This window comes from Tachypleus tridentatus, chromosome 13 (assembly GCF_004210375.1).
Source record: "Tachypleus tridentatus isolate NWPU-2018 chromosome 13, ASM421037v1, whole genome shotgun sequence".
Classification (NCBI taxonomy): Eukaryota; Metazoa; Arthropoda; class Merostomata; order Xiphosura; family Limulidae; genus Tachypleus; species Tachypleus tridentatus.
In genome coordinates, this window is record NC_134837.1 from 91,512,854 (window position 1) to 91,525,787 (window position 12,934).

The window sequence follows — 12,934 nt, forward strand, 5'->3', positions numbered from 1 at the left end:
TCACGGATTCCAATCCCTGTTGCACCAAACATGATCACCCTTTCAGCCGTGGGGGCGTTATAATGTTACGGTTAATCCCACTATTTGTTGTTAAAAGAGTAGTCCAAGAGTTGGTGGTGGGTGATGATAACTAGTTGCCTAGTAGTCTTACACTGCCAAATTAGAGATGGCTAATGTAGGTAGCCCTTGTATAGGTTTACGCGAAATTCAACCATACTAACTTCCAGTGATAATAAGCATAATCATAAACTAAAATGCCAAATTTCAGGTATTTCCCAAATGAACACTTGCTTTGACCTGTATCTAGAAACTATATACTTGTTACAGTTCTTGAGAACGAAACATGAAACATTAACATATAAACTCATTTGAAAAAAACTATACATAGTTCATTATCCTGGAATAAAAGCTTTTATAATCACTAGGTGGTGGCATAACAAAAGTGTCACCATTTCCTAGATAGAATTTTTCAGTTTAGTCAAGTCCTTAGAATTTTTTCACACATAATAATATTGGATGTTTCTCTTTTTTTTCACTAAAAAACAATACACAGAACAGAGTCCCAAATTTAGTGATTTAAGTTATGTCATTGACCCACCAGGGAAAGAGTACTAAATAACAAGGAATAACATGAGATCAGCATTGTGCATCTTTTCAACTAAGTTTTCCTAATATTTGCACAAATAAACTAGAACAACATTGAAAACAAAGACATCAGAGTCAGGTCAAAGTGTTTTTCTTATAGCAAAACAATACAAAGTTATCTACTGTGTTACCAAGGAGAATTGAACCCCTAATTTAGCGATCCATGGGCTTACTGTTATTCTATCAGGGAACCAGGTCGAAGAACTAAAGTAAGATGCTGTTTTTATCATACATACGAGAAGCTTTACTGTCTCAGTAGGTCATCAGAATGAACGATAAAAACAGGTTTGCATAAACGTGAATTCTCATAAGTAGTACAAGGTCCAGGATATTTTTAAATTATTTTATGTGCTGTATTATAATGATAAATATTAAACTTTTTTCTTTGAATGCATACAGAAGTTAAAATAATAGTAATATACATTATGGTTTGTCTTGAATTTCTCGTAAAGCTACACAAGGGCTATCTACGTTAGCTGTCTCTAATTTGGCAGTGTAAGACTAGAGGAAAGGCAACTAGTTATCACCACCCACCACCAATTCTTGGGCTAGTCTTTCAGCAACGGATAGTGGGATTGACCGTAATATTATAACACCCCCACGGCTGAAATGGCGAGCATGTTTGGTGTGACGAGGATTTGAAATCGCGACCATTTGATTATGATTCAAGTGCCTTACCCACCTGGCCAATATACATTGCAAATATTTTGTTTCGCAAATATGTTCACTATAAAAGATGAAGATTTTACACAAAATACTTGTTAACTAACGTATCTATACACGCTACCTGGATTCCAAAGCTACGTTTACACAAAATACTTGGTAAGTAACACTTTTAATGGTCTTATTACTAAACTACGCAAGTAGTTTTTAACAAGTATAACAACTTTCATTAAATAAGAAAAAGCTACGTATCGCTTGCTACTAAACTTGAAAAAAAGGAACTGAACAAGCTAGTGATTGAAGTGGAAATATCACTTGATCAGCTAATGATCACGTAGCAGAATAAGCTGTCTTGACTGTACATGGAGAATAAAATCCTCATACCATTGGCTTACCCACTCTGTCTATCAAAAGCTTGGTGTTTTAAATCCATATTCTTGACATGGATGGTTAGCTGTAACTAACAGAACACATTGTCATACAGATGGTTAGCTGTAAGTCAAAGCCCATATTCTATGGCACAGATGGTTAGCTGTAAGTCACAGTCCATATGCTGTGGTATGTATGGTTAGCTATAAGTCACAGTAACAATTTGTTTCTTTGCGGTGTGTATAGGTTTTAACATTTTAATAATTTTTGGTATTTTCCAAAAATAATATATAACAGTCAAAGATAGTCTCATGACCTCAAATACAACACCACTAAGTCGCAGTACATCCCAGTCTGACAGTTTCTAACGTCGGGAAGAGTTGTGCTAAAATTTCATCATTCAGTGCGATGGGTAATAATCTATATGCATTAAGATTTTCTCCATGAGTATCCTTTTTTGTGCATTTCACAACCTTTTAAGTTGGCAGTGGGTAGTGATAACTAGCTGTCTTCCCTCTAGTCGTACACTGCTAAATTAGGAACAGCTAGCACAGATAGCCCTCGAGTAGCTTTGCACGAAATTCAAAACAAACAAACAGCCTTTTAACAAAGTTACATTCAAAATTCTGATGTGATACATACCTGTACTCACAGAGTAGTTTTTCTCAATCTTTTACTACCCTCTAATGCATTGAAAAGAAATTTTCTTGAATGATATGGAAAACTGGAACTGTTTTAAATTTTACAAAGTAACAGGTGTACTACCTGCATTAGCCATGCCTAATTTAGCAGTGACAGACTAGAGGGAAGGTAGTTAGTCAACACCACACACCTCCAACTTTTTTTATCAACAAATAGTGGGACTTACTTTACATTATAACGTCCACAAACATGAAGGGGTGGGGATTCGAACCCATGACCGTTCTAACTACTAGACCGAAGGTTGGAATGCAGAAAATATAAATATTTTATATTTTTGGCAAAGCTAAAAGGACTATTTGCCACCATCATCCCTGTTTTTTAATTACTGACCAGAAGAAAGATAGCCAATCAGCATCACTCTACAAACCAACACAGATGATCAGGGATTGACTGTTACTCTTATAAAACACCCAGTTTTTTACGTGCGGGACTTTTTTGTGATATTTCACAGATTGGAGTTGATTACTTCGACTCTAGGTGTAGAGCTAATACTTTTGCAGCAAGAAATATATAGTTGGAACAAGTTAAATAGAGATAGCTAAAACACACAAAGAACTTTGTTTCTCTATCGCAAAATTATTTAAACAAGTGCTGTACTTTTATGTAGTATGTATCAACATAAATTGTATTATAGTTTGAAAATGTGAAGTCTAAGGCATCTTAAAATCACAAGTTAATTTCTTCATAAAAGGTTTACGTTATTATTTCTAGCCATTTTAAATTATTACTGAAAATATCTAATTGTTTACTATTCATACTTATATTTTGGCAGTATTGAAAAGAAACTCTTAAAAATATTTCCTTTATACTGAACTTTTTTTTACAAGTGTATACATATCTTGATTCGTATTTATCATATTAAAGAGAACTGCTAAGCCTCAAAGTGAAAAATCATAAAACAAAGTTATGACAACCTTAAAAGAAACAATTATTTTGAATCAATAATAATGAAAAATTCTTATTTATCACAAAACAAATAATCGCTTACACCTATCAAACTCTTGTTTCTTTTTCGAATACTTTATAATGTAGCTTCAAACAAAACCACATTGATTATCAACATGTTTGAAGATTAACAGATCAAATACATGAGTGGGAATATTCATATTACGAATTTTCTTCTAGATTTTTATAAATGTACATATAACTTTGTTTTTATTTACCCCTGAATATTACAAAAAAAAGTCGTAGCTTTCATTTAGAGAAAAATATTGTGACACACAGCAAGTCATTACCAATAATTAAAAAAACAGAACTAAAACCCTTATTTAGTTCATTAGTTCCAGAATTTAGGGCTGTATAATAATAATACTTTTATCAATATTTTGTTCCGCTGTTTTAGTCAAACAATATAACTAAATCATCTATACATATAAGCGTGGTGACTGTTGAGTCAAGATTAAAGCTATGGCTTTCTGCATGTGTTTCTCCACTTCACTACGTGCCAGCAAAGCTCCAAGTATTATCAATTCTCAGCCATTTTATGAAGACAAGTTTATGCAACGTAGTTTAAATCTACAACGTCAGTCATGTTCACCAACCAAATACAGAATACGCTCGGTGAAAAAAGGATAATTTTGAGATGGATTTTTTTGTTCTACTTGACTACATAAAAATCTTTCATCTAATAACCCAACGTGTTACAATAATAAACTATCCAATACAGACTCATAAAGAGTTCGTGCATTCACACCTCCAGACTAGATTTTCTGAATTAGTCGAGTTTAAGAATGATTCAATTACTTTCGTTATAACGAATCACAAACATACCTCTTCACACCCTACTCAACGTAATATTTGCATATGTTTGTTCAAACTGCTGACTCACGCTCTTTTTAGTTTTTATTTCCAAACCAGGAAATAGCAGTAGAATTCTTCAGATCGCCTCCAACACCACTTATCGCTTAGTTGTTGGCATAAACTATTGCCATTATATTAGTTATATAGCCATGTGGTTTGAATTAATTTGATATTCGTATCACATACGTAGCTCATTATGCCTTTGTCTTTCGTGTTTTTCTGGGGGGAAAACTCAGTGATAGGTTTTATTTAAACTTAAAACGTAATGTTTCTGACTCTTGGGCGTAAAAGTACAAACCACATATGCAATTAAAAAAAAAGAGTTAATTTTGAACTGTATCATTGTTCCAGATCTGTAACGATCACTAGAAGTCACTGATAGTGACCGACATTTGGAAACTAAGTAGAAGATTTTTCAACTGGATAGAAGATGTTAAAAATGGCTGAATCAACTGAACAACTTACCACAACTTTACTTGTTAGTAAACGATGCTGATACTAACCGATTTTTCTGACTATATCAACTTATTAAAGATGTAACTGTTGGTCGACGATACAGACCTTTTTGAATCAACATATAAACTTACCAGAGCTGAAACTATCGGTAGATGATGCTGACAGTGACCGACTTCTGTGCCTGCGGCGGTTTTTTTTCCCACTCGTCAACTTGGTTTCCTGTGAGAAAAGAGAACACTTTTCCATAATCAAAAATTCTTCGCATACAGCTAGATAGCTTGGCTTGACCTCACGCGGCTTATAACCTAGCTTTTTACCCACGAATTTATTTAATCTCCTTTTAGAAGTACTAACGTCCGAAGTTAATTCACTGAAGTTAAACGGTTCGTAATGCTCAAAACCTATAAACATTCCTGGTCAAATCATGTAGGTTTCCGATTAATAAACGTTTGTTATACCTTCCGAGGCTTATAGTATACAGCGACCAACAATGTATTCTGTCATTTGGCATCTTGTGATGGCTTTTTTACACTAATTTTCTAAAACAAGACTCTAGAACGTTCAACGGTGTTCGAAAGCATGATAGTGATTTTGTAAACCACATATTGTTGATTCTTGGTCTCGAGAATTTTTTACAAATTTAGAAAATAGGTGGGTCTTTCGCAATACACATCCAACAATATACGTCACATGTATTTTAAAACTATATTAAAAAAACATATATTTAAGTAAATGTATAACAGTAAATCTGTTACACAAGCCTAAAGTAAAGAGCACTGTGAGATCACCTAGGCTAGAGCCAAGTGCATAAAATGCATCATGAAATTTAAAATACCGATTCAATTTAAAGTTAAATCGTTTCTGAACTGAGCTAGTTTCTTTTACATCACCAACGTTTTTAATAAATAAATAAACGGCTTTAATCAACTGAGACACTAAAATAAGAAATCATCAAATATTTTACAGTTCTTGTCTATACGCTTCATTTTAAAATTTCAGGGCATTGACTACTAACAATACTAAGTTATACTTTTATTGCCGAGTTACACAAGCCTAAAGTAAAGAGCACTGTGAGATCACCTAGGCTAGAGCCAAGTGCATAAAATGCATCATGAAATTTAAAATACCGATTCAATTTAAAGTTAAATCGTTTCTGAACTGAGCTAGTTTCTTTTACATCACCAACGTTTTTAATAAATAAATAAACGGCTTTAATCAACTGAGACACTAAAATAAGAAATCATCAAATATTTTTACAGTTCTTGTCTATACGCTTCATTTTAAAATTTCAGGGCATTGACTACTAACAATACTAAGTTATACTTTTATTGCCGAGTTACACTATATTAAAAGTCATTGTTAGAACGTTATGTAACCAAAAAGTACCGACTTTTTAATATATTAAAAGTTGTTAATTTAACTGAATTTTATCAGTAAATATTCAATGAACATGTTGCGAATTCATTTTATGGATAAACTTGATTTTGCTTGGCTCACAAGGGAATTTACCAATGTTTGACTGCCTCATCTGCACCTTTTTTTGCCTCTTTGCTGGTCAAGCTTGATTTCGCAGAAATTATTCTTTCAAGATAGATTTTCTAACTCTTTGGCTTGGATATTCTCTAGCTTGTAAACTTTGAAATAAATAATATATATCAGAGTAGAATTAATTTATGCTTTAATATGCATTTCCTACATTGAGTTAAGTCAAAGTTTCTGGTAGATATTCGTATCATATACGAAGTTCATTATGTCGTCATCTTTCGTGTTTATTGTATGTGGAGCTTATCAGGGATAAGTATAACATACATAGGATGTGGGGGTGGGGAAGATTCTTCTCTTCTAAGAGTTGTTTTGTTTGTTTTTGTTTTTTTTTTGGAATTTCGAACAAAGCTACTCGAGGGCTATCTGTGCTAGCCGTCCCTAATTTAGCAGTGTAAGACTAGAGGGAAGGCAGCTAGTCATCACCACCCACCGCCAACTCTTGGGCTACTCTTTTACCAACGAATAGTGGGACTGACCGTCACATTATACGCCCCCACGGCTGAAAGGGCGAGCATGTTTAGCGCGACGCGGGCGCGAACCCGCGACCCTCGGATTACGAGTCGCACGCCTTACGCGCTTGGCCATGCCGGGCCCAATCTTCTAAGAAATAAAACAATTAGAAATAGCGTTACACATCTACACTTGTATGAAATACCCTCCTATATTCACAAGTAAAGCTACACATCTACACTAAAGTGAAATAACCTCTCATTCAGAGTCAGTTAGTTACACATCAAATATAAGCGTGAAATGAGCTCGTACTCACGAATGACACACAATATGTGGCAGTTATTCTTTAGCATCAAGAGATATGAGTAATTTGCATACCAACGTTCATAACGAAACACATGCGATCCACACAGAGATGAAACTCGGTACCAAATTCCAAGTAGTGTACCGATTATTATAATTCATATTTCTTGGCAGTCCAATTTGGACACTGTATCATACAAAAAGTATTATTAGCTATAAGAAACCTTATTATTAGACAGATTATAAAGCCAGGTCATGATAAACTGGAAGTTGTTTCGGATCTTCGCACAAAGCTATGTAAAATAATGTCTGTGTTACCATTTGTCGATTTTGAAATGACAGACTAGATGAAACGTAGTCGGTCAGCTGCACCACGTAAATGCCGGGGTTTTGTCTGACTTTGAGTCAACGAAACTGACGCAACTTTCTATAACGCATGCTTAAATTCCACAGCGTGTTCAACTGCAACCTGTCTCAAACTTTGGACTCTTCGATTCACTGCCCAAATATACTAAACACAAGGCAACGTCCGGCCTGGATCAAAATTTTTAAATTATTTTCACCGAAGAATAAAAGTTAACTTATGTACAACGCTCGTATTTTCTTCATAATTTACTTCACAATTCAGCAATCATGATAATTTCAAGTGCGATTGATTCAATTTCATACACTTAAAAAAATCTCCGACAGTTATGGCCATCCCTGTATCACGTTCAACTAAGTTTGCTACTCTTATTTAACCAAAAACTTTATATATATTCCAATGGACATTAACCGCAAAAATCTATAACAATGAGCAGTCTCCTACAGACATAACGAAAGAAATTTGCTAAATCCGGAACGTTTATATGAGACAATACCTATTTCATTTTCAAATGCAACAAGCTTAAGTTGGAAATATACCACAAAGCATACAACAACCTAAGGTTCAGACCTCTGTTTACGATGTGACGAGTAGGTTTATACAGGATCTAATTTATTCAGTCCTTTAAGCACGACGAGCATTTTGTTAATTCTTTAATCATTTGAGCATTATTGTGCTGATATATTATTATTGTTGTTCCTTTATTAATTTGCACATAAAATGGTAAGTATTCAGTTAGTACGTGACTTAAAAATCAATCACTTCGTATCAGGCATGCCAGGAAATGGAAACTAAACGCTCCAAAATTAACATTAAAAAAAAAAAAAAGAGAGAGATTGCTGGTTTTTTGGTTATTTCAGTCATAAAGAGTAAGAACAGTCAATATTAGGTTTCTACCATTTTCTCCATTAAAATATAGACTAGAAAATCACTATATCCTCAGTAATTTTCCGAGACTTTCTATTATAATATTAGGTTATAATAAAAGTTGAGCCATAAACATTTTCCATATTAAAAACTTTAATATCCTGTAATTACGACAGTAGTTGGTGGAAATTACAAAACGATGTGATCTATCACCCTGACTAATATTTAGTTCAACAGTAACTAAATGAACATTTCTCACACATTTAAATACGGTTATGTGTGTGTGCGTGCGTGATAAAAACACCTAGCGTGTAACATTTTAAATTAGAATCGTTCAAATCGTGTCGAGGAACGTACAAAAAAGTACAACTTGTATTGTAAGTATATAATATACGAATTACTATTGTCGTTTATAAAAAAAGTATTTTCTCGTGGAATTCAAGTTTAACCTTTATAAAACATCAGAAGTTCTTCGAGCTATGATGAGCTTACAAAGTATGGCTGAACTATTTTTTCCCAACAAGGTCATACTTATATTTCAATCATGGTAAGTTGACCGTTGTCTTGTTATCTTGCACTTTTGTGGTTCAAATGATTTTATACAAAGTAAGTAACAAACAATATACCTGAACAAGCAAATTTTCAATGGATTTGTACGAAGTGAACTCCTAAAATGAATGTATCCGTTATTACCGGAAAACATAAAACGTGAAGGATGTATCGTTGTTCCTCTAAATGTTTTACAATTGTAGATACTTGGGTCGTTCCACAAACTTAAACTTTAAGCTTTGAGAACGACGGCCGTACACTTTAGCATGATTGAAAAGTCTTGTTCTAGTATCTTTGAAAAAAAGGAGAATAACGGGTCAACCCTTTAAGGTTTACTTAATACCCTTCTTGAAACAATTTTACTTTTTCTTTAGAGAAAAACAAACTGCAATTTTTTTTTATCAAAAATGTGAGTTTTGACGTACGTACTTTTTCATTTTAGAAGTTTTAAGTTTCCCGAAGGATTTTTTTCTGCATAATACAGAAGAACTCTAATAATACATTTACTTTTTCATTGACTATCTTGTTCTGAAAAAAAAACGTTATGTATCTTTTATCGATATTTTTTACGGCTATGGTACAACACTATGCTGCCAGCTTTAGATCAACAGTTTTAAAGTTTCTGGTTACGCTACAGAATAATTTTCATCTTAAATTGTATTTATAATTTTCTTGAACCACCAGTGTGACAAGTTATCTGTTAGGTTTTTTCACGCGCAAAGAAGTATATATAGTTTCGGTCAACACTGTTTGTTTTCTTTACTGCAAAACTACACAAAGGTTTATTCGTGTTGCTCACACTAAGTTGATTGAGCCACGGATTTTGGTTTTACAAAACTGAGACTTTTACCATTGAGCCACAGGGTGTAGTTTGTTAATGCAGGTACGCATATTACTTAGTTTAGTATTAAAAATATTAAATTTAAGGGTTCTATAAATACTTATTATATTCTTTACAAATCTTTTTCATTACGATGAAGATGTACACCGTACTTTTCTAGCTCTATATCTTATCTGAATTTTGTTCATACTTTTCATCTGATTCTAATGTATTTTTCTTTCGCTCTTACCCTTACTGATTCTCTACCTTGTCACTAAAACCTTCGTATTACACTGATTCAACTGTGTAATAACATAACATACACATACATCAAATCCGATAACGTCTGCACTACAGCTTCGAAATAAATTTTCTTATACAGATTCAGTTTTGGTGCCGTTGATAAAGGGAATGTTATGGGCTCAATTAAAAAAGCAACAACAATAAAAATAATAATAAATGGGTATTACAGAGAAATTATTTCATGCATATTGTACCGCGAGTGATTGGTTTGTTTCAGATATTGACATAAGGCTGCACAATGTTATATTTACTAATTTTGAACTAATAACTAAAGAAAATACAATTAGTGAACACATCTCCAGCTCTTAGTAAATTTTAATCAAACAGAGGAATTAATTTAATAAATACTCTTATATAATTATGCACCCATAGCCCAAGAATATGAAGCACAACAATACAGTTCTCTACCCAAGGAAACCATACATGAAGTCTTCTTCATTTCATTAAAATCATATTTGCTTTAATTATTTTTAAAACTTTACTCAAACTCTATAAAGGTTTCAATAATACTTAAAGTACCGACTTGTTATATACTGTCGGCGTGGCCCACAAACTGCATGGTAATGAGTATATTTATGCTACTGTTTACCACAACACCCAGTGTAAACAACTTGCCATGAATGAACAGAATTCGCACGACAAATAGGTTGCTTCACGGAAATAACTCAGTTTCATAACAACTCTAAATAACCTATTTGTGTACACGTGAAGTTAGTTAGATACAGTTTTTCTTTCGGTTCCATATAGTAATTATCCACCATATAATTTAAAGTCATGTTAGTTAAAAACTTTTTTACTCACAATAATTACCACACCTGGAAAACTTACAGTATGAAGTTTAATATTTTCTTAGTTTTAGTACTGAAATATCCCAGACCACGTCTGTTAAGAAGTGTAGATCGATATGACCGATGTTTCAAAATCTTGTATTTCGTAGACAGATATGTTTGATACTTTTTAAAAGATTGTTCTTTATAGAAATTTTTTTAATTGTTTTAAATCTCTCGCTAAGTTACATAAGGGTTATCTGCGCCATTCGTCCCTAATTTAGCAGTGTAAGACTAGACGGCAAGCAGCTACTTATCATCATCCACCGCAAACTCTTAAGCTACTGTTTCACCAACGAATAGTTGGGTTGACCATCACATTATAACGTCCGCACGAATAAAAGGGCGAGAATGATTGGTATGGCGTGGAATCGAACCCGCGACTCTCAGATTACGAATCAAGCGCCCTAACCACATGACCATGCCCTCATAGAAAGATGTTTGATAAGTGTTTTAAAAGCTTGTTCTTCGTAGACTGTTATGATTGATAACAAGTTTTACAATCTTGCTTCTCATACTTACGACTAAACAGGCTAAACACATATCGTCTTCCAAGTTTTTTAATGTTATCTGTCGATGTTCTGCGTTCTGAATTTCCTTTTGATTTTCTGGAAGGCTTTTCTGATTTCCATTACTTTGATTTTGATGAAAGGTAAAGCTTTTGATCTCTACAGTTTCCCATTTCGAGTTTTTCCCATCCTTCCAGGAGGTCACACCTGGCATCTGGCAGTAGTGCTGGCCTGCAAAAACCCGCCTAACACTCAGCATGATTACGTGTTTGGGCTTGAAACGTGTGGATAGTGACAAAAGTTACCTGTATGAATATCTTTAGAGCCGCCTAAGAAATAGAATTTCAGAAAAAATGTTCGAGTCACGTGCTCATTGGAAGCTATGATGTGAAGCCTCAAGCTACCAATTAACGCACTAACATACTGCTATACAACTCTCCAACCTGTTTAGCTGTGCTCTTTCAACCAAATCTAAAAAAAAACAAAAGCTGTAGCCTATGGTCACATGTTTGAAATAATTTATGGGTTTTGTTGTTGTTTTATTTTAGAAGGGGAATTTATTCTGGAAAGTTTAGATTCTACGGTATTTGTAACTTGTTTGGGGAGCAATCATAACTATACCTCTACTCTCCCACGCACCAAGTCAGTGTTTACTCTTGTGTGCAAGGAAATGGATGAAGCCTTGCTAACGTAAACCATTGTATTTTTTTATGCATTTGTAACGCTCATGTTCAGTGATGAAACATCGTACGAAAGTACATGGATGAAATTAAATAGTTTCTAAGAATCCATTTCACAGTTATATCATGGTTTAAAGCAAACACACGAACAAGCAGAGTTTTTGTTTTGTTTTGAATTTCGCGCAAACCTACGCGAAAGCTATCTGCGCTAGCCGTCCCTAATTTAGCAGTGTAAGACTAAAGGGAAGACAGCTAGTCATCACCACCCACCGCCAACTCTTGGGCTACTCTTTTACAAACGAATTGTGGGACTAACCGTCATATTATAACGCTTCCACGGCTGAAAGAGCGAGCATGTTTGATGTGACGAAGATTCGAACCTGCGACCCTTGGATTACGACTCGAGTTCCGTAACCATCTGGCCATGCCAAGCCAGCACGAAGAGATACCCGATTTTGATTTCAAACAAAGCTTATTTCGAATACAGTTTAACGTGATGTCAGGAAAATATGAAATTCTCCTATTCCCATCAACTATTTAAAATTCTTCCCAATGTGTGGTACCAAATTACAAGCATCTCGTATTTTCCTATAAAATTTAATAGCTTAAATACATGCTAAGAAAAACAACAAAGTTTCACTCACGATGGTTTTGCAATTTAATGTCTGACAGAAAGCATCCGAAACACAGAATATAATAAACGAATCAATATATACATTTAAGAATTGTCCAGACAAGGAATCACCTAAAATCTTAATTATAAGGCCACAAAATAATAGACTACAAACCAAAGCTACATAATGAGTTATACACGCTTTGTCCCCTACGGAAAGTCGAATCATGGGTGTTATAGATGCAAGTTCGTTAATTTACCTCTGATTCAGTCACCCGGCACCTTAAACTGGACAGGAGAGAAAAGGCTACATTAATGTCTTTTAATGATAATATAGCATGAGCAAGTAAGTCATTAAGTTTGTTACTTTGTTTATCGCGCAAATCATCTCCAGGACTTAGTCGTACCAAATTCTGAGCCAGTGTTGAATTTAGGAGAATACAGAGGGATGTTTTTACGTGCAAAAAAT

General features: G+C 34.1%; 1 protein-coding gene across 5 annotated transcripts in view; it reads right to left on the reverse strand.

Moving 5' to 3' along the window:
• LOC143239991 (adenosylhomocysteinase-like 1) overlaps positions 1-12,934 on the reverse strand; it is a 61,101-nt gene that overhangs the window by 26,854 nt on the left and 21,313 nt on the right. For 3 of the 5 annotated variants that reach the window (XM_076481727.1, XM_076481729.1, XM_076481728.1), the window contains exon 2: positions 4,767-4,854. In XM_076481727.1, coding sequence (XP_076337842.1) covers positions 4,767-4,854 — 88 coding nt within the window. Of the gene's footprint in view, positions 1-4,149; positions 4,279-4,766; positions 4,855-11,185; positions 11,655-12,934 lie in introns of those variants that run through there. The other 2 variants (XM_076481726.1, XM_076481730.1) reach the window with 2 other exon arrangements.